General features: G+C 36.1%; 3 protein-coding genes across 12 annotated transcripts; all 3 read left to right on the forward strand.

The window, feature by feature from the left end:
* The first annotated feature begins 4564 nt into the window (after positions 1 to 4564).
* Positions 4565 to 19374, forward strand: LOC122317320. Of its 9 annotated transcripts, none has more exons than XM_043134367.1 (6): positions 4565 to 4771; positions 7580 to 7743; positions 8794 to 8864; positions 9751 to 10430; positions 10529 to 10711; positions 18992 to 19374. In XM_043134367.1, exons 4-6 carry the CDS (start codon positions 9873 to 9875, stop codon positions 19010 to 19012), a joined length of 762 nt encoding a protein of 253 aa, XP_042990301.1. In that variant the 5' UTR covers positions 4565 to 4771; positions 7580 to 7743; positions 8794 to 8864; positions 9751 to 9872; the 3' UTR covers positions 19013 to 19374. The 9 variants fall into 9 exon arrangements, with proteins under 9 accessions (XP_042990301.1, XP_042990327.1, XP_042990310.1 ...); XM_043134393.1 differs by having other exon boundaries at positions 4565 to 4749; positions 7580 to 7762; positions 9679 to 10430; XM_043134376.1 differs by having other exon boundaries at positions 4565 to 4749; positions 7580 to 7762.
* On the forward strand, positions 6153 to 7221 carry LOC122296285. Its single transcript, XM_043105895.1, has 2 exons — positions 6153 to 6793; positions 7044 to 7221. The coding sequence occupies exons 1-2, from the start codon at positions 6153 to 6155 to the stop codon at positions 7219 to 7221; spliced, it is 819 nt and encodes a 272-aa protein (XP_042961829.1).
* Positions 19375 to 20352: 978 nt separating the features above from the next.
* LOC122317357 (YTH domain-containing protein ECT4) lies at positions 20353 to 27302 on the forward strand. Of its 2 annotated transcripts, none has more exons than XM_043134415.1 (8): positions 20353 to 20527; positions 22275 to 22338; positions 22440 to 22626; positions 22713 to 22786; positions 22937 to 23410; positions 23615 to 24157; positions 24293 to 24505; positions 26144 to 27302. In XM_043134415.1, exons 3-8 carry the CDS (start codon positions 22542 to 22544, stop codon positions 26750 to 26752), a joined length of 1998 nt encoding a protein of 665 aa, XP_042990349.1. In that variant the 5' UTR covers positions 20353 to 20527; positions 22275 to 22338; positions 22440 to 22541; the 3' UTR covers positions 26753 to 27302. The 2 variants fall into 2 exon arrangements, with proteins under 2 accessions (XP_042990349.1, XP_042990340.1); XM_043134406.1 differs by having other exon boundaries at positions 20354 to 20527; positions 22482 to 22626.
* The last annotated feature ends 500 nt before the right edge of the window (positions 27303 to 27802 follow it).

Consider the following 27802-nt stretch of genomic DNA (forward strand, 5'->3'; position numbering starts at 1 on the left):
AGCATTCATTCTCATCCGTAGACAATCGTATCCTCTCCCACCGTCTCGCCAGTTCGTCTACTTTCATTCGTTCCCTCAAAAACGTTGGACAGTACCAGCCGGCCATAATAACTAAAACTCACAAGGTGTGAGACCTGAAACTTTTGGAGACCAAAAGCACTAAAGTTTTACTCTGTCTCACGACAGAAGAGAAAACACTCCTACAATTTGGGGATATAATCAATTATGCCTCATTGATTTGGCACCATAATGTGGTGCTACGTGGCTTATTATAAAAAAAAATTAAACACAAACATAAAATGTTAGAAAAAATCTAGCATTTTAGTCTTACTCTTTTTATGTCTTTGAGAGCCATTTTGTTTTGAATTTATATTTTTAAGAGTTTTTTAATCTTTTTATTAAGATATGTGGCATCACATTGCCACATCAAAGGGCAAAGTGAATGGTATTATTTAAAGGGCATAGACTTTAGGCTTGCAATCCGTCTAACCTGCACTGGTTTTGGACTCGACCACATACTAGATTCAAACAACTCAACCTGTAATATGCGGGTTGAGTATGGTCTAAAAATGAATAATAACAGCTAAAAAAAAAACTAATTCAAACCACCCCAAGAATCATCCATCCTACTTTTCCAATTCCCCAATCACAAAACTTTCGTTAGGCCTTCAAACCCCAAAATCTAGAAATTCCCCATAAGCAAAACGAAAAACCAAATTCTCAAGTTTCTTAAATACCCATATCTAGAACCAGAACTTTATTGCAAAACTCTTTTCAAGTAAATTGTCAAGCTTCAAATTCAATCAAAACAAGAACCTTGCTTTCCTATAGAAATGGATTCCAATAACTACAAAACCCAGAAAAGAAAACAAACCCTAACAAAGCTGCCCTTTATTTCTTAATCCACATTAGAGGCATGCCATGAATGGTTGCGCCAAATCTCTGTTTGGCCACGAGTCATCGTAGGTAAACGACCACCCACAAGAGTTCAAATGACACCCAGGACTAGTCATAAGCTCCGACAATTCAATCTCGTCCCCAAAATCTTCACCATCTGACCTAGGGTTGCGCAGCCTTCAATGCTACCTCCTAGATATCCTTGGCGGTGCATGTGGACGACCTCGACAAGTTCTGGACCTAGTCGAGGAAATTGAGCTACGCCGTGTGACCTTTCAAGCAATATGTCGTAGTTGAAGGATTCTTGCCTCATTTGCCTAGAAGATAATTCCCAATAATTGCATCTTTGACCTTGCGACGGAACTGTAGTAATTCATTCTTCTGCTTGCTCTTCATTTTAGCAGCATAAGTGCTTTCATCTTCTTGGCTGCTAGGGTTTGATCAGTCTGAACGCTTGAAGCATTTTAAAAATGTTAAGAGACGAGTCTACTCGTCATTTATCAGGTTCAACCTGACATTGAAGCAAAACTCTTTTATTGGAGGGATTTGATTGGGTCAGACGGGCAGATCAGTCCAATGTTTTTGCACAGGCCTAGACATAGTAACCTTACTCTTAAAATATATATATATATATATATATATATTTTAAAATATATAGATATTATATTTATGCACTTTTTTAAAAAATTTAAAAAGAATGCATCAAACTTATGCATCCTATGTAAATCATTTCCCTTTTAAATATGGGCTTTTATAAAACTAACTTGTATGTCGTAAGATTAAAAAAAATAAAAAAACATTTTTAAATATGAATTTTTATAAAGGATAATGCTTTATCCACATAGAAAAGTCACCGATTTTTTAATATGGGCTTTAGCCACTGATTTTTTTTTATTTGATTTTTTTACTTATTAATTAAGTAAGTATTTTTAAAAAAATAATACTTAAAAATATAACAAAAATATAAAAAAAGCAAAAAAATAATTAAAAAAATTGCTTATTCGTTTCTATGTGGCTGTAGCAAGGTTATTTTATAAAACTAACTTTTTAAAAATTTAAAATTTTGATACATTATTCTTCCCCATACTAGTCTTTTGCTTATACTTGTTTTTTGTCTCGTCTAGGGGTGAAAGTTTAAATCGAAAAATCGACTCGGACTAGATTGTTGATCCGATTTTGGACCGATTTTGTCTGTGATCGGTTTCATGATTCCACAAACTAGATATAATCGGTCCGATTTAAATTTTAGGATTTTTAGGATCGAATTGGATTGGACCGGTTCGTGTTTATATATATATATATTTAATTTTTAATATAATTTTTTATACATAATATATCATTATATATGAAATAATTTTATATTATAATTTATAACATAAAATTATAATATTAAACATTAATATTTGTTTGATCATATGTTATTAATATAAAATATATATATATTAATTACATTTTTAGGGCTAATAAATTCTCAACATATTCATTTGAATCGTTTTGATAAATATATAATGCATTAGTAATACTAATATATATTAGTATAGTAATTACATTTTACTTTAATTAATTGGAATATAATAGTATATTAATACTAATACTATATTAAATCATTATAACTTATTAATATTAATAAATTAGTATACTATTCCCTTTCTTTCATTGGTTTTCTTGTGGTTTTCATCTGGTTGGTTTCAGCGATTTTGGTAGAGATGTTTTGATCTATTGGCTTTTAGAGTTTGACGGCATCCATGCGCACCACAACGGACCTCCCAATGCGTCAATCTGTCGGAAGGGAACAGAAGTCTACCTAACACAGTGGCGAGTGGATCGCACGCCCGATCCGAAGCGGGATGAATGAAGTTCAAATGCCACCGCTAGTGATATATTTCTGCCGCCATGCGCAGCTTCTCTAGGACCAGGGCAAGCGTTTTCTCTAGAGTTGACTGTCGTTCATGCTCTGAGGGCGGCGGATGAATCTCACGTAGGGGTCTAACCGGTCCGGTTTAGTTCAGTTTTGGATAAAATTTAGGACTGAAGTGGTATGTACCGGTTTTACATTTTTCAAAATCGATTACGCAACGGTTACTCTCCTAAACCGATACTCCAGTTTTACCGGTTTCCGGTCTGATTTGGTCTAGTTTTTCAGTTTTAATATATTATATTATATATATAATATAGTATATTATAGTATATAATATTATAGTGATAATATATTGTAGTATATTATAGTATATAATATTATAGTGATAATATATTGTAGTATATTATAATATATATTATAGTATATTATAATCTATAGTGATATAGTATTAGTATAACTATTAATACAATAGAAAAAATAATATAAGATTTTAAATTTTAATATTATATTAATTAGTAATTTATCATATGATATAAAACTATTTTATATATAGTTATATATCATATATAAATATTATATACAATAGAAAAAAATTAAAAAATACATATAAACAGGTCGGTCCAGATTTAGAAAAAGAAAAATTGGAAACAGACCGATTTTGACTAGTTTTAAGAAAAATAAAACCGGTATCGGACCGAACCAAACTCGGGATCAGACCGATCCCACCGGTTTGGTCTGGTCTAATCTGGTTTATCGTTTTTTTTACACCCCTAATCCAACGCTCCTATGCAGCCCTTTGCCGGTGCTTTATGTTTCTCTGTTTGGTTTATGTTTTTAGTATAATAAAATTACAAGTTTCTTAGACATTAGCTTTGAATAGTTATTCCCTAGGACTTTTAGTCTGTAGGGTGTATACTCCTCTGTTCTTTGAATTTGTAGGAGGTTGCTTACACTTTGTTTTGGATAGAGTGGTGTTTGTCTCTCAAACAATAGTCTGGAGAGGCTGCAGCAAGGGCTAGGCCATGCCAGTCACTTGTGTGTACTGGGGATCGTTTAAAGTTATGGTTGGCTTGTAATATGAATTGCAAGTCTACATTGTAACCCCCAATTTCAATAAATGCAATATGCGTTTTTATTTTTAAAAAAATTATTAAGAAAAAATTTTAAAAATATAGAATTTTACTAATAGGCACTTCCTTAAACATTAATTAAAATAAAAAATTAAGAAAAAGTCAAATACAAAAATAGTAGTAAATAGTTATATAATCACTTTTATATAGTAATAATATGAGTAATGTTATGTGCAGTCCATATTTGGGAATTGCAATACAAGTTTAGGCAATTTTATTTTTAAAACTATAAAAATATCACTCTTAAAATGATTTTTTTCTCATTTAATAAAAAGTCTGCATATGTCATTCTCAAATAGAGACTGCAAATAGAATTTTTCTAATATTAATACTATATTAAATCCCTATAACTTATAATAATATATTTATATTAAAATCGAAAATGGGGATAGAACTGGATCAAAATTGGTAAAACCAGAAGTACCGGTTTATGAAAATAATTGGTACATAATCGGTTAGGCCTCGTTTGGTTACACAGTTCAGATGAAATGAGATGAGATGTTTTGTTAAAAGTTGAATAAAATATTATTATAATATAATTTTTTAATATTATTTTTTTAAAAAAATTAATTATTTATTATATTTTTTATATATATTTAAAAAAATTATAATAATAATAGAAAATAATTTAAATTTAGATAAACAAACGGGCGCTATTGAAAATACAAAATCGCAATAATCGATTCGGTTCCAAAAATGATACAAAACCAGACCGAATCCGTTACACCCTCTCTCTCTCTCCTTCTCTCCGTCTGTTTCTCTCACTCTCCCCCTCACCAAGGCTGAGCTTCTGCTCTTTAGCAGTTCCTGCCCATTTCACTCGTGCCGAATCGAACTCTCGATATGGCCATCATGTCGTTATAGGTATCTTCTTCTCCCGCTTACGGTAATTCCGCTCTCGATTCCATCTCTCGGTTTCCTTGTCCCGCTTTTGGGACTCTCTCTTTTTATAAATTTTGACTTTTCCTCTTGCTGATATTTGTTATTTTAAGTTTGTTCTTAATGAATTCCATTGTTTATCAGGCTGATTTTATACAATCGAAATGCTTATACCATGACTGATATCCATTTTAGCATGTTTGGGAGATTTTTTCTGTTAGCTTTTCATGAAAACAGAGTTAAAAAATATGAGTTCTTAATTAAAATGGAAAGGAGAGTTTGGATGCAACTTTCCTGTAATATATGTTATATCAAAATTTGTTTTTAGTTTGTAATGTTATTCATGTTATGTGTAATTGTATGATGGTGTTAGTACTGCCAGCATTGAGATAATATATCGGACGTACTGTCTTTAAAAGTTGGTTATTTTCTGAAATTGAGGAAAGCATTGGGGTTTTTACCAGTGGATTGCAGTTTTTTATTTGGTAATTTTGAGAATAATTCTATCATTTTCTTGGGCATATATTACTGGTTCTGGAAATATTCCGTTCACTATGACGATGTCCCTGGTGTTGCAAAGTTTTGTGATTCTCACGCTTTATGGCCATCAATAACAAACCATCCCCAAAGTACATATATATAGAAGAAACACAAAAATAATGAAGTCTAGAAGCATGAGACGATCGATGAAGTGTGTGTGTGTATGGGGTGGGCTTTATTTGTTATAGAGAGTGCAAATGTCATCTTATTTTATTTATTCACAGGGGTTTTTTCCATGGCATTTTTCCAAACTTGTTGGGATATTGTGAAGGATGACATTATGAAAGTTTTTGATGAATTTTACTCCTTCAGCAAATTTGAAAAGAGTTTTAATACTACTTTCTTAGCTCTTGTCCCTAAGAAGGTGGGTGCTGTTGAAATAAGGCATTTTCACCCAATCAGCTTAGTTAATGAGGTTTATAAGATCATTTCTAAGGTGCTAGCCAACCATCTCAGCGTAGTTATGGATAAAATTATTACAAAGTCTCAAAATGCTTTTGTAAAGAGAAGACAAATTCTTGATTCGGTACTTATTGCTCACGAGTGTTTGGAAAGCAGAATAAGGACGGGTCAATCTGGAATTTTAGTTAAATTAGACATGGAAAAGGCTTTTGACCATGTCAATTGGGATTTTCTTCTCTACTTGCTTAAGAGATTTGGTTTTGGGAAGAAATGGTGCTCATGGATAAGACATTGTATTTTGACGACCAAGTTTTCTATTTTGGTGAATGGTTGTTCGGCTGGTTTTTTCAGTAGTTCCCGTGGTTTAAGGCAAGGAGATCCCTTGTCTCCTTTTCTCTTTGTCCTAGTCATGGATGCCTTGAGTTGTATGATTGAAGTGGCAATTGATGGAGGTTTCATGTCGGGGCTTCAAGGTGGAAGATGTTTTTAGGGGCTGCATCACTGTTTCTCATCTTCTCTTCGCAAATGACACTTTACTTTTCAATGATGCTAATCAGGATCATCTTCGAGCTTTAAGAGCTTTATTGTTATGCTTTGAAGCTGTTTTTGGGCTTGGAATAAATTTAAATAAGTCCGAAATCGTCCCTGTGGGTTCAGTCAGCAATATTTATGATTTGGCCAATATTATGGGCTGTAAAGTATCTTCTTTACCTATGAAATACCTTGGATTACCTTTGGAAGCTCTCCATAGATCTGTGTCTATTTGGGATGGGGTGATTCAGAAGATTGAGACGAGATTAGCTGGTTGGAAAAAGATCTATTTATCCAAAGGGGGTAGCGTTACATTAATTAAAAGCACCTTGTCTAATTTACCTACTTATTTCCTCTCTCTTTTTCCTATTCCAATGGGGGTGGTAAAAATAATTGAGAGGATTTTTCGAAATTTCTTATGGGATGGTACTGGAGAGCAAAGAAAATTTCACTTGGTGAATTGGAAAAAGGTTTGTACTCCGGTGACTTGTGGAGGTTTGGGTGTGCGGAATTTGACGCTTTTTAATAAAGCTCTTCTCAGGAAGTGGCTTTGGAGGTATAACAATGAGAATAATGCATTGTGGAAACAAATTTGTGATGCTAAATATGGAAGGATGTGGGGGAACTGGTGTACTAATGAAATAAAAGAGGTGTTTGGGGTGGGTCTATGGAAGTCATTCGAATGGGATGGGGGGCTTTATCAGAAACACTAATTTCAAAGTGGGGACGGGGTCTAATATTTCTTTTTGGCATGATGTTTGGTGTGGTGATTTAGCTCTTAAATTAGCATTTCCTAGCCTTTTCAGGATCACTAAATGTAAAGGGGCTATTGTGGCGGATTCTTACTTGTTTTCTAACAACATGTTAAATTGGAATGTGGAATTCACTAGAGACTTACAGGACTGGGAAGTGAGTGAAGTTGCTGATTTCTATGCAATACTTTATGATTCTAAGATTGATCAGAACATGGATGATATGTTGTAGTGGAGTCATGATACGAAAAGCAGATTTTCTGTGAAATCCTATTACAAGGTGTTAATTAGTCATGGTAATATAACATTTCCCTGGAAATGTATTTGGAAAGCTAAAGTGCCCAGTAAAGTTGCATTTTTTTGCTGCTTGGTATCGCTTGAAAAAGTTTTAACTACTGATAATTTGAGGAAAATGGGCTTTTATGTGATGGACTGTTGCACGTGTAAAAATGATGGTGAATCTGTTAACCATTTGTTTCTTCATTGCGAAATGGCTACGGCTTTGTCGGATGAGTTATTTGTTAAGGTAGGCATCGATTGGGTGATGCCTTTTCATGTGGTGGAATTTTTGGCTTTCTGGCAAGGTGCAGCTGGAAGTGGAGAAAGTTCAGAGGAGTGGAGACTGATTCCCCTATGCTTATTCTGGTGTTTATGGCTTGAGAGAAATGGGAGGTGTTTTGAAGATCGTGAACGCAGAAGGAGGGAATTTAGGGACTTTTTCTTCAACACTTCAAATTTTTGGGTGAATAATCTTGTGAGGGATATCAACATTTGTAATGCTTTTTCTTAGTACTGTTTTTGCTTTAGATTATACTTAGGTGTATTCTCTTGTATACTTCCTGTGTACTTGGGCTATGCCTATTTACTTTGAATAAAATCTCTTTTATGTATAAAAAAAAAAAATTATTCATAGGGGTTGAAGACATGGGTTTGCATAGTTGTATAATGTTTTTCAGCTTTCATGATTCCTATAACATGGATAAACCCTATGTAGAGATGTCTCTCTCTCTCTCTCTCTCTCTCTCTCTCTCTCTCTCTCTCTCTCTCTCTCTCTCTCTCTCTCTCTCTCTCTCTCTCTCTCTCTCGTATTATCTTCTTTTCATATCTGACATATTTTTCCTGAGAAATCATATCATTTGACTGATAAAGTAAGCACACCAGCTGCTTAAGACTATGTCCAAAGCCCACCATGACAGCTACATGCTCTGTTCTCTTTGTAACCAGCTTAATAGTTACACTTCATGCATAATCTTTTTTCTTTACTTTTATTTATCCAAAAAATAGACATCGTATACTGTGATTATTTTTCATCAAACCTATGTTTTCCCCCTTTGTTTTAAAATCCACCATACCATTTTCCCTCTATGTTTTCCTTGGATCAAAGTGAATTTTTGCCTTTTTAATTCAACTATTGTAGAACAAATGTATCTCGGTTCTTCTTCTTAATGATTCTTCAATACTTTGCTGGGATTTTGTTTTGAGCATTCCAAGGATGATATCATTTGTGAATTAGGATTGCATTGAGGTTGGATTTTGAGTTTTGTTTTTGTTTGGATATAGGAAGCAATCTGTTGTTAGGTTGTGAAATTGTTTCTATTCTCTGCTTTATGATCTTTGCTTTATATTATTATTCTGTTTTTTCTCATGAAAAGTTATTTTTTCTAGTTATTATTTATATTGATATCAACTTACAAAAAAAATTATATTGGTGATTCTGTTGCTTGCTGCTTGCAATTTACAAGTGGCCTTTTCACACTCAATTGACTTTTCCTTGGTACAACTTTTATGATTCTCTTTGATATAGGAGCAAAATCCTGATTGGCAAAGACCTGCAGCAAGCCTACTTGTTTCAATAGGCTCACATTTGCTTGACTAGTGAGTTTCTTGCTTGGCTGCTTATTCTAGTGATGGTTATTTATCAAATTTCTCTGTTCTTTGTGCTTTAGACCAATTACTATGGATGTTTCTTATTTATTGCGATTTTCTACTTAAATTAAACTGTTATCAGACTTTTCAATTCTATTGAAGCATTGCAGTTCACTTCACGATTGTTGATATCCTATGTTGAAACTATTAGACAAATATAATTCATTTGGTGCTAGTTTACTTTTGTGATGGCTTGCTGGACCTTACAGTAATTCTATCAACACTTCTCCCAGTGGTTTGCATGAATTGTGAAAGCAAAGAGCATTCAGAATTCTCTGTTGCACTTAAGGTGTAATTACCAAATCAGTTTTGTGCAACTTCTTTGGATATGATAACTCCTATTTCCATCCATTAGGGTGCAGCCTGGTGGTCAACTTGTTGATTAAAAAAATATGAGTTCTATTCTTTAAATTGCTTGTAACCTGTAATTTGGCTTAAGATGTTTTTAAGTTGTGTTTACCATGCTGTGTGCCATGTCTCGATTTTGATTATGATAACTTTTCTAATCCCACACTGGACATCTAGTTTTCTATATTTAAAGCATTTTTAATGCCCAATTGGACAACTGATATTTAGAAATAAAATCTGGTTTAGGATTTGTTGATCAGATCATTATATATATATATTTTTAAAAATTATCTAAAGGACTTTTTCCGGCAAGTTTTTACTTGCTGTAAATAGTTTTTGGGGCGTCATTTCAATTTCGTCATAAAAGTGTTTGATAAAGTTCTGAATGAAAATCTATGACCCCTTTTGCTTGCAGAACTGCGTAGTGTTGTGTCGTTAGATATGGATATTGATGTAGATCATTATGGTGTTCTTGGGCTGCTCTCAGGTGAGGAAGGTGCCAAGCTTAGCATGGATGAAATTAAGAAGGCATACAGATAAAAAGCTTTGGAATTGCACCCAGATAAGAAGGCATACAGATCAAAAGCTTTGGAATTGCACCCAGATAAGATGCCAGGCAACAAGCAAGCCCTTGCAAATTTTCAAAGGCTCCAGTCATCCTACGAGATTCTCAAGGATGAAAAGGCCAGGAAACTGTTCGATGATCTTCTTCAGGTTAAGCGTGAGCAACAACATCGACGGTCAGAGCAGGAATCCAGGCGTGATGCAAAGAGACAGAAGATGTTTTCTGACCTTGAGGAAAGGGAGTGGGCAGCTTTTGCTCCTGACCCTTTTGCAAAAGAGCGAGAAGAAGAGGATAGAATTGCTAAGAAGTTGAGAGAAGAGATTGCAAGAATACGAGCAATGTATGCAAGTAAAGGAGAAAATATGACATTGGCTACAATTAGAGAGTTCCCAGGTGTGAAGAAGGAGAGTACAAGTATTACTAAGCCTTGGGTGGATAAGGAGAAGCTTCTTAAGGTTTCATGGGAGAAGATAGGTGAAGATTACACAGCAGAGGGGTTGAGAGAGTTGTTTTTGAAGTTTGGTGAGGTGGAAGATGTTGTCATTAAGAGTGCTAAGAAAAAAGGTTCAGCCCTTGTTGTAATGGAGAATAAAGATGCAGTAGTGAGCTTGATATGATAATACTATATATTCATCCTTTGAGGTGTAGTATTGCTTTTTGGTTCTTTGATGCCACTAATGTTTGGTTTTCTTTTTGCTAGGTTGCTGCTACGGGAAGTGTGTCTGGTCATCTTTCTAATCCATTGCTGGTATTACCTCTTCAACCACCAATGGTGACAGAGGCTCCAAGTGCATCAAGATCTGCAAAACCTGATAGGCTGAGTAATTTGTTTGGGGCTGGTTATATAGCTTTTGAAGATGCCATTTTAATGAAACTCCAAAAGGTAAGATCTATGTTTTTTTACGATTGAAGACTATATTTTTATTTGAAGTGCTATCAAAAGTTAGTATTAGCTTGATGAACTTCTGTAACACCCCTTCCCGTAGGTTAGGAATATTACGTACATTCGTAACATAACACCCAGTAAAGAGATTCAGTCTCATAAAATAACTCATTTGTTGAATCATAAAACTTACCTAGCATGACAGTCTTTCATACATAAAAGCTTGAAAAATAAAAGAATTGACATAAGCTAGTTCTATGTGATACCAACACTACTTAAATGTCTAAATCATACACTAAGCCTTTGGAAATTTTATTCTACTCCTAGCACTCCTGCTCTGTATCCCCAAAACCATCATTTGGAACATTAAAACATAAAATCAAGACTCAGTAATAGCACATCATACTATAAACGTAACTTAATTTCACATTTGGCTTAATTTTGAAAACTTACATATATTGTCACACACATTCACATAACATATATACCATTCATTAGTAACATAAGTGGAATCATATATGATCATGGCGATAAATGTAACGTGGATGCATGAATGATTGACTCCATGCATTTCCTATCATTTGTATGTATATTATTCATCTTGTCTTTCACTTACATAGTGGCTATCATAACATGTGTGCATTGGTCCAATTCTCGTTGATCGTACATAACATATCATAGCATAGGGTAAACCACACTTAGGTCTGTGGCACTGTGTTACTTATAATAACATGTAGTAAAACACGCTTGGGTCCGTTTTGTCACTTAACATATGGTGAACCACACTTGAGTCTGTGACACCGTTTAACATATTATAACATGTAGTGAAACTTCCGATTTAATCAATTTCGTGTAGAGAAACTTCTGAGAGTGTGGTGCACGGGATCGGGGTTTACTCTGTAGGGGTGGATCCGAAGGGTCCTACTTTAGAGAGGTTCCCCGACATAAAAAAAAATGTAGTGAAACTTGCTTGGCTCTATGTTATCACCTATCATATGGTGAACTACGCTTGAGTCCGTGACACTGCATAACATAATCTGTGGTGGAGCACGTTTGGGTCCATGTCACCATAAAACATCATATCTTTCATGTGGTGGACAACATTTAAATCCGTGGCTTGCACATCCACCGATAACTTAAGGCCAATTTTAAAGGTTGCTTGTCATTCATGTATTTTCGTATTAACTTTTATAATGCATGTGAACATGTTTGACTTCATGAAATTACACGGCATGACATAACATTACATGGCACATATGTGATTTTCATAACATCTCATCCATCTAACAACAATCCATATCAGCATAGCATACATAGGCTCATTTAAAAGCATAACATCATAATTCATAGAGGTTTGTGAAAAGGGGCTAACCTTGAATTGGCTCGTAGCATAGCATAGGTAAACATCACATTTTTTTCATACAAAAACTGAACAATTACAGCACACATAAGGTATGATCATACTACTTACCTCTTTGTGTTGCTTCCACAATCTCATGTCGTAGCTCGTGACCTATACGAGGCACTAATTGTCACTATTGTTTCTTGGAAAACATTTCGTAGCATTCTAATTACTTAGAATCATACCATAGAGATTATTTAATAAATATTCAGCTATACTAAGATTATTACATAATAATATTATTCAAACTCATAACACATTCCTTAATTTTCTATTCAAGGCATAACATAATGATTAACTCCGACTAAATGGACAATGGAATATTAACTTCACAAAATAGACTCAATGATACTATAGGCTAACCATAATTTATTACCCAATAATATATGTTTTAAATCCCTTAAAACTTACTGTTGTAAAATGGTTTGTAAACTTCACCCTGATTAACATAATGTAGACCATTAGAGTAATAACTCTTAAAACAAGCCCACAAATAAGGCAAGTCCAATTTAAAATTACATGTTTAATTGACCTCAAACCCAGCCACGTAGGAAATCAGCCGACGTAATGAACAAGTTTAAAACATGAAATCTTTCATAGACATTGTAGGGCACAAATGTAATTACTCTAAAAAGTTTCTTCAAGAGGATTTACGGAAGCCTACAAAACAAGGGTTTTAAGGGCATTTGTGTAAAACTCAATAATAATGCATGGGCTTTTTAGGAAGGCTGAAACAAAACAAATGAAGGAAGAGAAGCACATAGGCTTATTGCTTATGGGAGGGGAGGATCGTGCGATGCTCAGAGCACTAGTAGTAGCCTCAACAAACTTTGACCAAAATTTGATTAGAAAATTCACTTTTACAAATTTAGCTAGCCACTTTTCAACAACACCAAATAATATACTCAACAAATCTATCACTATTCTATTAAAATATTGATTTTAAACTTTCATTTATTTTAATTATAATTTTAAAGGGAAGTCATGTGAAACAAGAGGAGCCACAGAATAAATCACATATAACTATCTCTTCCGGCCTCACCCCTGCACTCCCAATAGAAATCCATTCCCTTTTCTTCCTTCTCCATCCAGATTTCCACATTACTCAACAAACCAGATTTCCACATTCCAATGCCCAAACATCACAAACCAACAATGCCCACGAACCAACAAACCAGATTTCCACATTCCAGAAAAGAACACTAAGACATCCACATTCCATTTTATGGGAAAAAAAAAAAAAAAAACAGAGATGAAGATGAAATCAGCTTGGGCGTGGGTTTACTTGTATTCGGAGATGAAGATGAAAATAAAGGAATGAAATCATGGGTCACCTGTAAATGGGTTTATAAATAGATGAAATCGTGGGTCACCTGGGTTTACAAGTGAATGGAACATAATGGTTCAGCTGCTGATATGGAAAATAATGTAAATGCTTCGGCTGCTAGTATGGAAAATAATTTCTGAATACAAGTAAATGGGTTTATAAATAGATGAAATTGTCGGTCACCTGCAAGGATATGGGCGTGGGTTTACTTGTATTTGGAGATGAAGATGAAATCGGAGGTGATAAATGGATGGAACTATCGTATGCAATGTTTTGAGAATATGATGAAAAACCGTATGAAGTAATCCTAGGAGTGAGGGAGAAGACCGACTTTACCTGCCATATGCCTCAAGTGTCTTTGTGAAAATTGGTCGCGTAGCCCAGGAGTGAGGGAGAAGACCAAAGCGAATGAAAAGCGCGAAATGAAATTGTGCTTCAAGTGAAATGCGCGAAAGGAATAGCACGCAGGAGGATAATTTTTTATGCCAAAATATTGTTTTGGCCAGTAGCTGGGGCTCAATAAATTTGGCCAGTGAAAATATTGAAAGCTAAAATTATTGTTCATTTGTTGAGTCCACTACAACTATTTTTTGTGTAATTTAGCTAAACTTTGGCCAAATTTTGATTTTGTTGAGCCCACTACTAGTGCTTTCACTGAGAGAGAGGAGGAGAACCAATTGTGATGGTGGGTCTGGGTGGTAGTAGAGAGTCACAACAATGCAATAGGAGGCTTCTCTGAGCATTGTGGTGCGACATAGGGAGAGAGTTTAGAGAGAGAGAGAGAAACTGTCAAACTGAAAGTAACAAAAAAAGAGGAGAGTGGCAGATGGTCGTGGGCTTACCGGAATAGTGGGGATCCAATGGGACTCTGTTGGCCGGTAGTTTCTGGGTTACCCTGTGGTGGTCCAACGTCCTTTCAGGTCGACGATGGGCGGCGGTAACAACACACACAATTGTTGGTTCATAATGGTGGAAAGGGAAACGAAAAAGAGATATGGGTCAATGCACGCGGTGGAGGAAGGGGGGCTTACCGTCGGCGTGCTCTGTGGTGGTTTCCAATGAGGAGAGAACCTCAGTTTGCTAAGAGGAGGGGCTACGGGGCTCTATTGAGGGCTGGTTTGCTGTAAGGAAGGTAAGGAAGGCAACAGGGCTTTTGTTTTCAAAGTGTGGGCTTACTGTGAGAAATGATTTGGCCGCAAGGGGGCTGCTGGTTTGATGATGGGAATATTGTGAGGGAAAAGGGAGGATTTATGGGAGTGGTTTTTGGAACGTGAATTGGTTACCAAATAGGAAACTATTCAACTTTGAAAAACAAACAGAGGGATATACGAGTGTAGACAATGGAAGAAACCCAATCAAATTGTAACACCCCTTTTCGTAGGTCAGGAATATTACGAACATTCATAACGTGATGCTCGGTGAAGAGATTTGAAGTCATGAAAAATACATCATTTATTGAATAATCAATTAACTTAAAAATAAGTGTCTTTGCTAACATAAGGCTGAAAACATAATGTAAAGGCATAAACTAGTCCTATGTGGTGATCACTTAATTAAACATTATAATCATAAGCTAACTTCTTGTGGAAATAACACTTATTCTAATCTAGGTTTCTGAACTAATCTACTCCTAGCTCTCTAGCTCTGCGTCCTCACAATCAACATCTGAGACGTAAAAACATAAAGACAGAAAACAAATAAGTCGAAGACTCAGTAATAGCATAATCATAATGTAAACTTAATTTAGCTTCATATTAGGCTTGATTTATAAAATTTAATGTATCATTACATATGCGGAATTAACAAAATCGTGGAATTTCATGAAACATGATGCATGAAACTGACTCCATACTTTTCCTAACAATCATAAATGACTTGTTCATCTTGTATTTCACTTATTAGTGACCATCATTACATACGTGAATCGGCCCAATTCTTGTTGACTGCATATGCTTGTCGTGACATGAGGTGAATCACGCTTGGGTCCGTGACACCGTGTAACGTGTCATATCCTGTAGTAATACATGCTTGCTTCCGTGTGATCACTTAATCATTTAGTGAACCATGCTTGAGTCCATGACACCATCTAATGTGTCATATCCTATAGTGATACACGCTTGCTTCTACGTGATCACTTAATCATGTGGTAAACCACGCTTGAGTCCGTGGCACCGTCTAATGTGTCATAACATGTATTGAAACATGCTTGAGTCCGTGTTATCACCTAACATATGGTAACTACGCTTGAGTCCATGGCACCACGTATCATAACCTGTGGTAAAATACGCTTGGGTCCATGTCACCTCAAAACATCATATCTTCATTTTTTTCTTATTAGCTTTCCTAATGCATATGCGGAATTAACAACATCGTGGAATTTCATGAAACATGATGCATGAAACTGACTCCATACTTTTCCTAACAATCATACATGACTTGTTCATCTTGTATTTCACTTATTAGTGACCATCATTACATGCGTGAATCGGCCCAATTCTTGTTGACCGCATATGATTGTTGTGACGTGAGATGAACCACGCTTGGGTCCGTGACACCGTGTAATGTGTCATATCCTGTAGTAATACACTCTTGCTTCCGTGTGATCACCTAATCATCTGGTGAACCACGCTTGAGTTCGTGGCACTGTCTAACATGTCATATCCTGTAGTGATACACGCTTGCTTCCACGTGATCACTTAATCATGTGGTAAACCACGCTTGAATCCGTGACACCGTCTAATGTGTCATAACATGTAGTGAAACATGCTTGAGTCCGTGTTATCACCTAACATATGGTAACTACGCTTGAGTCCGTGGCACCACATATCATAACCTGTGGTAAAACACGCTTGGGTCCATGTCACCTCAAAACATCATATCTTCATGTGTTTTCTTACTAGCTTTCCTAATGCATGAGAACATGTTTTATTTCATGAATTTACTTGGCACAACATACTCTTGTGCATGGTATAACATTATACATGGCATGTTAATGAGTCTTATACTGCATAGCATGACATAGGCATGCCATAACATGATCTAAAAATTACATGGACATTACATGGTATACATGATCTAAATCTTACATGAACATTACATGGTATATATGATCTAAATCTTACATGAACATTACATGGCATATATTTGAATTTCATAACATCTCATCCATCCAACAATCCATACCAGCATAGTATAGCATCACAACATATCATTGAAATTCATCGAGATTCGTGAAATGGGGTCTAACCTTGACTTGGCTCGTAGCGTAGCATAGTGTAGTTAAATATCACCTTTTCATGTACAATCAGGAAAATTACAGCACGCATATAATTATGAACATTGTACTTACCTCTTAATGATACTTCTACAACCTCACGTTGTAGCTCGTGACCTATACGCGGCACTAATCGTCACTAACATTTTTAGGAAAATACGTCATAGTATTCTAATTACTTAGAATCATGCCATAAAAATAATTTAACAAAGCTATACTAAGATTAATAAGTAGTAATGTTATTTTAAACCCATAACATATTCATTGGTTTTCTAATAATAATAATAATAATAATCGTAATAATAATAATAATCCAAATTTAAATCCTAATCTTAAGACCCATATGTTACACAAATACAATCACTTTCTCAAAACAGATAATATAAATACTAATAATAATAATAATAATTTATAAAAATAATCATTCTAATCCGTAATTTTGGACCCGTATGTTACAACTTCACATAGATAAGATTGTTTGCAATACCAACTACTGTAGTCCAACTTCAGTGACTTCTTTGTACAGCATGGTTCTTTTTTAACTGAAGATTGTAGATATTTTTCTACTTTGACTTACAATAGGACACAAGTAACTGCTGTTATTGTTTTCCATAAAAATGTCAATATTAAAAGCAATAATCTAATACACTCATGATGTAAATTACAATTTATCTATGGTTATCATAATTGTACCGGTACAGGTTGACTGATCTTTAATCAGCTGGGTATATTACTTGAGAATAACTTCAGACAGGCTAATCCATTTTTCTCCATATAATAGAGTCCAATAAAAAGGTGCCATGTATGCCATACATGGGTTGGCCTGTGGTATGCATTTCAGAGGATTTTTTTTTTTCTTCTTAGTCTGCACCCCACCCCCCTTTCTCGCTGAAACAAAATTGGTTTTCCCGGTTGGTCTGCCCCCCCCCCCCCCCTCTCTCTTTTTCCCTTCGTTTGCCGCTAATTGGAGGGGTTTTTATTTTTAGGCATGGGATTGATTTTAATCGTGTGAATTTTCAGGTGAGTGCGATGTTTCTTTTTTTCTTTTTCAAAACTGTGCTTTCCATTGTTCCTGGGAACTTGAACCAAATGTGTGTGGATTTGCATGCATCTTGGGCATATGCGAGCGGCATTGTTACAAGATGTGAATTCATTTCATGGATATGTTGTTACTCGTGCATGAAGCAGCCTCAGCAAATATATGTAGCTGTAGATTTTTTTTGATGCAGCTATCAAGTAATGATTTTGATTTGGGTTGTTTAGAAGTCTAATAGCCAGTTGTTTTATTAGTAGTATTATTATTATTTTAATAATCATTTATATGGGTGTTTTAATTTATCGAATTCTTTGAGTAAGTAATAACAAGTGGGGGAGTAGTAGAGTTATCTGAATTAATATTTCCCGATTGCTGTGTGGAGGTGATGAAGGAGGAGGAATGGAAGGCAGTTGTTGCGATAGGGTGTGATGGGGCTAGTGGTGATGTGAACTCCAATCGACTCGTTTTAAGACCCAACAATAATATTGGATATGCTCTTTTAATGAAATAAATAAGTCTGAGGTCTTCAATAACAATAAGCCCAAGCCATGTCTTTCATAGCGTATCATATGAATGAAAACTGGATCTTCTTCTCTCAAGCCTATCTTGAATATTGGTCTCTTACTAGACTCGACCCAAGTGGATTGCATTAATCCTTGCATTGCTTTTTTGCTCTTCTTAGCTCTCAATTCTATCATTGCCCCATTTGAAACTTGCGAGGGATCTTTAAAATTCAGTCCACATTGGAGCCCATCAAGTGGCGTACGGCTTGTGGGATTCGGGTAGATATATGTGAGCAAGTGTAAACCACTGTGAGAATAAATGTTTCAGAGAGAGAGGGGGGGACGAAGGTCGCATTCTGGGAAGATGGAAAGAAGAAAATGAGAGAGAGAGAGAGAGAGAGAGAGAGAGAGAGAGAGAGAGAGAGAGAGAGGCGCAGACCACTGTGAGGCGTTTTTGTGTTTCCATCGAAGGGAGGGAGAGGTGGGTGCGAGCAGGTTTAGACTTTATTTTTCTGAATGCTGAAGTGGCAGTTTCTTATTGGTATCCGTTAAACTCTATCTATAGGATGGACCTGTCCAAAGAGGAACTGATGTTACTTTGTAGGACACGTTTAAATTCCTTTTAATATTTTAAAAAGTGGTGTAAGAAGATACTTTGAAAAGTATTGATCTTTTTAAACCACTCCATTACATCACTCATTTTCCTCCTCTTACTTCATTTGCTTCTGTGATGAGCAGGCTGCAGAAAAGAGAAAATGACATGAATTAAAGTAAGTTCTTGTGGCACGTGTGGGAATGCATCTTGCAAATTGATCTTGTTGCGGTGCTGCCAGTGATTGAAGTGCCGAGGCAAGCATCTCAAAGATGGCATAGACTCGTGCCATCAATCGACTATCGAACCATAAGTTGTTCCACATTTCAATATCCAGAAACCATTTCCAATTATCCTGAAACAGCTATCATCCCCTGAAACAACAGCAGGCCAACTTGTCACATGTATTACCAGTTCCTAACTTATTGTATACAAATCCAAACATTTTTACAGATGGAATTTGCCATTCTAATCAAGTGTTCGATATTGGAAATTCAGTATCGGAAAGGGTGTTTGCTGTGGTGATTAACCAGAGTTGTTCACTGTTGATTTGGGATGGAAATTATGGTTTCTTCCGTGTATTCTCTTCAATGTACTCGCATTGACTTTCGAGTGGCATGGATTGCTGTATTCTCACACGCACGCACGCACACATTTTGGTCTAGACCTTGTTTTCTTTACCCGACTTTTGTCGGCTGCCTTGATTCTGTGGCAAGTTTCACTGGGGCCAGCTATTTGCTTTAGCTGCTGCTTTAATACGTGACCGTATCCTAATTGTGGCGTGGTTGGTAATCTGTGCCATCAGTTATGTTCACATTTTAATGCCTTTCAAGTCGTCTTCCCACTACGGGTCTTGTACAGTCACGATGTTTCTTGGATATACCAATAATATTTCTTCCGAGTCTCGGATATTGGTTATCCTCACAACTATTACAACATTGCAAGGTTTCTTAGAATTAGGTATGTTACAAACCTTTTTCATGTGATAATTGTTTGCCTTACCTTGGAGTCATGTTAAAATCCTTTTCATTGGGCACATTAGATGTTTTTAAGATCGTTGGTTCTGACTAAGAACTATTCTCGGTAAGTTCCTCTTATATTAATATATGATAATTTGCCAACATTATAAGATAAAAAAGGTAATAAAGGAATAAAAAAGGAAAATGAGTAGGTAATTCTTGTTTGTTTTGTAAGATGAGATGAGATAAATTGAAATAAAAATTACGAGTTGAATAAAATATTGTTATAATATCTTTTTTTAATCTGATTTTTATTTTAAAATTAAGAAAATTGAATTATTTATTTTATTTTATATTAAAATTTTAAAAATTTATAATAATTAAATAAAAATAATCGTAAAAACAAACGAAAGCATCGCTACAAGGATAGCCACCCAATCCGAATTTTAATGACCGTGGCAATCTAGATACTTCTGACACCTTGTAGGGGTATTATCGTCACAAGAAAATTACAGTAAAACGCTTCGTATCGATTGGGAATCTCTTTCCCCTCCCTGGTTGCAACCGCCTTCTTTTCAAGTTTTCTTTCTTTCCTTTTCCCCTAGGGTTTTTTAGGTGCGTTTCCTTCGCACAAAATATGCTGCAGAAAACCCTTTCCTCTCTCTCTAATTAATCCAATTACCCTCTCAAACCATGGCCTGATTCAGCTCCTCTTTTTATTTGGTAATAATCCTTCCTACTCGACTTTCATCTTTATTTTTCATTTCTACCCTTGTAGCTGTAGTGGTTGGGTTCAGGTACTCCGTGGCGCGTAAAGCTTTCAAGTTCAATTACAGATTATTTTTCTTTTGGGTTTTATTATGGTTTTGTTTATGAATTCGTGTATCAGCTGTTCAATCTTAGAGTGGACGCTCTTGTTTTATAGATTTGGGAGGGCGGTTTTGTTATTTGTGCGAATCGCTATTTGAACTATTGGATTGCCATGCTTATTTGGATTTGAAAGTCGAATTTATGTATATGTTTGGTTGAGAAGTTTCTGTTTGCTGTTTGTGACTCGTCTAGTTTAGTTTAAACAGTATATGCATACATAAATACTCGCAAACATATGTATTTGGTAGTTAGAAGCTGCGGCACATAATTTAAGAGTTGGGGTTTTATTGTTTGTGTTTTATAGTGTTTTATTGTTTTTTTCTTTTTTCTTTTTCTTTTTTTTTTTTTGTGTTGGGGGGGGGGGGGGGGGGGGGGGGGGGGGGGGTGGAATTCAAAGTGTTACTTGCTATAAAAGCTTCTCTGGTGGTTTGTTTATGCTGTCCTTAGTTATATAGTTGATGCTGTTTTTGGTTCAATAGTCGTGACTGATGGAGGGGATTGGGATCTTTAGATTTCCCAAGGTACCTCACGTTGGTGCTCTTCAGGTGCTAATCATTATCTCCGATCAAATGGTTCGGACTTCTACATCTCATAATAAAAATTAATGATATAATATGAAGCAAGGAAAAATTAATGAGATCATATATATTGTAAATGAAAAGATGAAAAAATTTGCCTGGAATGGGTGACTATTCCCCTTTTTTGGTTAGTGTTTTGAGGAATAGCTATTCCCTATGGATATCCATTCCCCAAAATGAGGAATAGCTATTCCTCTAAACGAGGGGAATATCTATTGCTTGGCGTGGAATGCATTTTTTTAAACAAATTTACAAACCTTCAAACTAAAAAAATAATCTTGGACATTTGGGAGTTGGCCAGCCACCCCCACAAAGCGGTGGGGGGTATTTGGTGTTGGTTGGATCACTCATGTGCTGCCATTGGGGGTGGTTTTCTTTTTGGGGCTTGGATACTTCAGGAATCTGCATTAATTTCTATGTGAAACTTATCTATTGCCACCAGTCAAAAGATAGGAACCTCCATTTCTATTCCTAAAGGAATGGGAATAGGCATTGCTCAAGAATAGGAATACTCATTCTGCATACTAAACGTGCCATTAATTAAAAATAATGGTTAGGATTTGAAGATCATCATCCTATTGGATGTATTGGTTTTTTTTTTTTTTTTGTAATCAGAAGTTGATCCCTCAAGGGCCCAAGGCTGAGTAGGTTTTCATGCCAAAGGGATAAAAAAATTTGATTGATTCAATAGGATATATTTAACGGCTATTTTTGGTCTGGAATTGGTCTTTGGGTATGCTATCCTTGCCACCCCACTTTCTTTTCACCAATCAACATGCTGATTGCTTTCTTGTGGAGCTATCTGAGATGGATAAAAGTCTTGAGCTCCTTTTGGCGACTTGTTATTTGGGAGTTTGTTACTCTTTGTTAAGTAGAAGTTAAAAGTGCTGTTAGTGTTTCCAATGTAATGGTCTGCATTTCCCTGTTATGAATCTGGTCAGCATAGTTCTCTTAATGCCCCTTTTTTTCAGTAGGGCATGTTGAAATGTAGTGTATGCTTACTTTTTATTTATCATGTATAGGGGTGGCAGTCCTGGAATGGAAATGTATAATGTTTCTGAACATGGAAACACAGAGACTTATCTGGTACTTTCTCAATAATTGGCAGAATTTCCTTCTTTATAGCCGTCCCTTTGTCAATTCTTTGTTTAATGGTCTTGTAACGTCAGTTTTTATATCATTTTTAGTTAGGTAGACGTTCAATAACATCTCCATGCATTGAGTTTTAGATTCAAGGTGCTGAATCAAACCCACACCTGACAAGTCCATTACTTGAACAAATTGGAGCCATGTACAACGAAGGAGCCCCTGAATTTGTTGTTGATCAGGGCTTGTATTATCCTGCTGCCACCAACTATGGATATTATTGTACAGGTAAACTGAATGCCTTATTTTCAGTAGGCTAGGACTGTGCCTGGTAGTTTCTCACTTTTTGTATCTTTGTAATTGAATGTTGATAGGATTTGAATCACCTGGCGAATGGGAGGACCAACAAAGGATTTTTGGTGTAGATGGTCCGGATATTCAGTACACAGTTAGTGAAATCTCTCTCTCTCTCTCTCTCCCCCCCGGCCCCCCACCCAACACCCACACCCACACTCACACTCACACTCAAAACCCACAAGTTGTTAATTGATAACATGCAAGATGTTACTGTTCTGAACTTCAAATGATTCTGCTTCAGGGTGCACAAAATGAAAGTTCGCCTTATGTATATTATACGCCTGGCTATGGATATGCACAGTCGCCATACAACCCATACAATCCTTACATACCTGGTGCTATGATAGGTGTTGAAAGTCAATTTGCAGGGGCACAGCAGTATTACACTATCCCCCCTTATCAGAACCCTGTCTCTCCTCCTGCTTATGTTCCCTTCTTCGTTCAACAAGATATTGTCCCTAGTACTTCAGCCGAACCCTTGTATGATAACGGTGCATCAATGAATAGGCCTGAAGGAAGAGGTTTGAAACAGAACTTCAGTTCAGCTACTGGAGCCTTGCCTAGGAATTCCATAAAATCTGTTCCGAATCAGACAAGTTCCCTGGCCAGGGTATCAGAAGGCCCGAGAGCCCATGTCGGACCTAGCAAACAATCTACAATACATGGGAGTGCTGCTGGTAGTTTTCCCTCTCTGGTTTCAACAAATGTTCTTCAGGTATGATGCTTTTGCTTCTGTCAAAGGTCTTAATAATTCCCAGCCCTACCTTCCACCACCCCCCCCCCCCCCCCCCCCCCCCCCCCACCCAAAAAAAAAAATAAATAAATTAGGTGACATTATCTAGTCATTTTCATGTGTCAAACTGTTGGCATTCATATAGTGGTTCTCTTTTGTACTTCTGATTCTTCATTTCTATTACAGAGTAGAAATGCCTCTGGCTCAGTTCCAGCTGTGGATAACATTTCCAATGGAAAGGTTCTATCTCATCAAAGCCAATTGAAAGTAACTCTCCCTATCGGTAATGGTTTATCTGGCTTTGGATCAAGTGCTTACGGACAGGCTGGAGGGGCCAAGATACGGCCCAAGTTTCATGTTGGCAGAGCAATGAATGAGGCAATTGGAAGCTCGGATGCATTGGGTGAGCAGAATCGGGGCCCTAGAATTAACAGATCAAAAAATCAACTGGCTGTCAAAGCCTACACAAACAGGATGGGAGAGGATGTGCAGGGAAATATTATTATCTCTACTGATCAGTATAACAAGGATGAATTTCCCATTGATTACGTGGATGCAAAGTTTTTTGTAATAAAATCATACAGTGAGGATGATGTGCACAAGAGTATTAAGTATAATGTTTGGTCATCTACACCCCATGGAAACAAGAAGTTGGATACTGCTTTTGAAGATGCACAGAGAATAGGTGTAGGAAAGACTAGAAGCTGTCCTATCTTCCTCTTCTTCTCTGTGAGTTTTCTTATTGTATAGTATGGCTATTTATTCACATTGTTACTTCACAGATTTCTTTATTCTATTCCAACTTTCTGAAGCAGAAAGTGTCTTGTTTTATGAGCCGTACTCATGTTAGGTTGTTTTGAACAGGTTAATGCAAGTGGTCAATTCTGTGGTGTTGCAGAGATGGTTGGCCCAGTCGACTTCAATAAGGATATGGATTTTTGGCAGCAAGATAAATGGAGTGGGAGCTTCCCTGTGAAGTGGCACATCATCAAAGATGTCCCGAACACCAATTTTAGACACATAATTTTAGAAAATAACGAGAACAAACCAGTGACTAATAGCAGAGACACACAAGAGGTATGTCTACCTGTCGGGTTTACTGCGTTGGGTTTCTTTAGGAAATATTTTGAATGTGGCAGCATACTGTGGTTAGAACTTCATTCGGTTTTGTTTTGTTTTGCATTGTTTGCTCGATTTTAGTGGGTTTGTGCTGACCAAGATGTGATGAACCCACTGATAAAAGAGATGTGATCAACACATCATAGACCAACATGGTTTATGAGCCATTTGGTTGAGACATGAATATGCCATTATTGTTTTGAATGTTGTAGAAAAATCTTTCTGGTAAGTTAAAATATTTTATTCATTATGGAAAATCAGGCATAGCCCAACACAAGAAGTACATAAGAGAGAACACCTAATTAAGAGGAAGAAATAGATACAAGGAAATCATAAAAATCAAGCCCACTGAAGTCAATAACTTTATAACCCATAGGAATAATGTCTTAAAAGAGAACAATCTAATCTCCTCCTGTGAGCATTACCTATCTTCAAAAAAAAAAAAACTATCGTTTACTTGGGCATTACCTCCTTGTGAGCATTACCTCCTTGTGTACTTGGGCTATGCCTATTCTTATTAATACTATTGTTTACTTATCAAAAAAAAAAAAACCTATCTTCAAAATTCTGATCATTTTGCTCCTTTCATATGCACCATAGAATACAAATAGGAATCTTCTCCCACACAGCTGCAATTCGTGAATACCACAAATGCTTCTTCAGCTGGCCAGAAGCTTGGCCACTCCTGCAGGCATAACCCAAGCTAGTCCCATTCTTCCAAAGAAACATCTCATGAAGCCCAGGCAACCTCACAATGGAGTGACAGTTGATTGAATGTTATAGAAAATACCTGATATATGGGTTTTTTTTTTTTTTTTTTTTTGCCCTGTGAACAATATTTTAGACATTGACCCCCCAAAATAGTCAATTTTGGGGTTGGCTATCCCTTTTTACCATTCAAATGTCTGTGGGACAATTTTTTTATTTTTGACAAGTATCTGGGACAATATATCTAAATAAATAAGGTGAATTTGTGATTTTTAAGAGCCTTCGCCAATGCTCTTTCATTCCCCCTATTTTGTTCTGTTTCCAATATTTTATCAGGATTTGACATTTTTATTGTAATTAATTCAATTAAAATCCTGTAAAAGCATATTTTACCATGTTCTACCCAAGGCCTTTCTTTGCCTTTGCCCTCTGGATAATCTCTTTTTAAGTTTTACTTTCATCGGATCATGCTCTTATCATCATCGTCATCATCAAATAGCTCCTTCAAGTTGAACCGTATTTTTTGTTGTATTAATTTTTAGATCTTGCAAATTACGAATTCCTAGGCAAATCATATTTGATGGTTTGGTAAAATGAGTGGAGGTCATCATAATTAGAGACGGTTGAGTTTATGAGACAAATTGGAGCACTTCAGATAGATGTAATGGAGAGGAGACAATCCTAAATAGGGCTGACTGGAAAAATGTGATATGTGCAGCCAACCCCTGGTAGAGAGGACATGGCTTCATTGAGTGACAATTAATAATATACAACTTTTCTTGATTGGAATTAGTCTGATTTTGGAGCTTGAGTCTGTCATTTGAAATGGGATATTTTCTGTTCCTTTCCCTAAAATTGACCCTTTAAACAAATATTGTTGCCATGCAGATAATGCATAAGAAAGGTCAGGAGATGATGAAGATTTTCAAAAGTTTCACGTTAAAGACGTCCTTACTTGATGACTTCATGTACTATGAAACTCGTCAGAAAATCATGCAGGAAGAGAAAGCCAGGTTACTTGTTAAAAGCTTTGATGGTCCTTATTTTGTACCTGCATTGGATCCCCCTCGCAAGCTAAATAGTGTTCTTGAGCTACCTCCAAGTGAAGATGAAAATATTACCAAGCCCAATGATGGTCCAAATAGCTCAATAAAGATTGGTGTCTTTGCTCCCAAGCAGGTTTCTTATAATTCTGATGTTACCAACACAAGTATCGAACATGGAAATGCAGAGCAAATTGCAGTCGAGGCAAAAAATGATGTTGTATCTACTTTAAAGATTGGTTCGGTTACCATAAGCCCCAAGCAAGCTGAGCCTAAGCCCTTACTGGCTGTCGGGATCGCTAATAATGATGTTGTAACTGTAGGCTCAGTGCCTATCAAAGTTAATGGATTTGCTGAATCTGGTTTTCTAACAGTTGGGACCATTCCGCTTGATCCCAGGGCACTGCAGCTTGACAAGGGGAGTGGTTCTGTCAACAATGGATCCCAACGTTAATGATGCAGAGATTTTTCATGGCATTCGTTGTCTTGGGAACTATTTTGTTGGAGGATGTTCTCTCTAGCTTTTGTGCAGGCAGATTAATGTCAACATCGAGGACATCATACTGAATCGCCGGGTTTTATTCGTTGATAAATTGAAATGCTTGTTTCGAATCATCTTGATTGGTTTTCACTCCCTCCACGTTTGCTGCGGTTGTTTTGATCCACGCTTATACTCGTGTCTTGGTTTTCTTCTGGGCTTCTTTGTCGTTGCTCTGCTCGAATCAAGTCGAATACCTTGTAATCTCTTCTCTTGCATTTTTTTCTCTTCCATCAATATATTCAAGATTAAAAGAAAAAAAAAAAAAAAAAAAAAAAAGAGCAGAGAATTTTCTGTCAATTTCTATTTATGCACGCTGAAAGTTCATGATTAACTCGTTTAGGCTTATGCACCTCTTCTAAAAGAATTGCTGTTTGGAACATCTGTAGTGTTGGGAAAAACATTACCCATGTGTTTCACTTTGGTTTATTTTTTGTTGTCTGAATAAGACATTGACTTAAATGAAGTACAATAAGAGAGGATGAAAAATCCCAACAATTATCGCCAAAACAAACAAAAAAACAAAAAATAAAATGAACTTTAAAGTTTTGGTCTCTTGCTAGAGAAGACTAGTCCCAAAGAAGAGCAACTTCTTCAATTTGATCTAAAGAGCCTGGAATTTGATGGCGGTGTGGCGGCCATGCGAGCTGTTTGATGTACTTGAAGGCCATGCGCCGATGGCTTTCACACAAAATTTCAAGAGAACAAATGAAAAAGGACATTCTATTTCATTTTGGGATTTGACGTTTGATCGTTGGCAACTATAAATGTGATTAGCACTCCATTTCGGAACTAAATTTGACAATCAAGAAAACTTAGCATTTCTGCACCTATTTTTAATTTTTTTTTTCTTTTTTCCGATATAGGTATGTGATGTAAGAATAATGAGTATAACAACTCAATTAACTTAATAGAAAGAAAATCAAAAAAGAAAATTTAAAAGAGATGAGGTGTGGGATGCTGAAT

This window comes from Carya illinoinensis, chromosome 1 (assembly GCF_018687715.1).
Source record: "Carya illinoinensis cultivar Pawnee chromosome 1, C.illinoinensisPawnee_v1, whole genome shotgun sequence".
In the NCBI taxonomy this organism is placed as follows: Eukaryota; Viridiplantae; Streptophyta; class Magnoliopsida; order Fagales; family Juglandaceae; genus Carya; species Carya illinoinensis.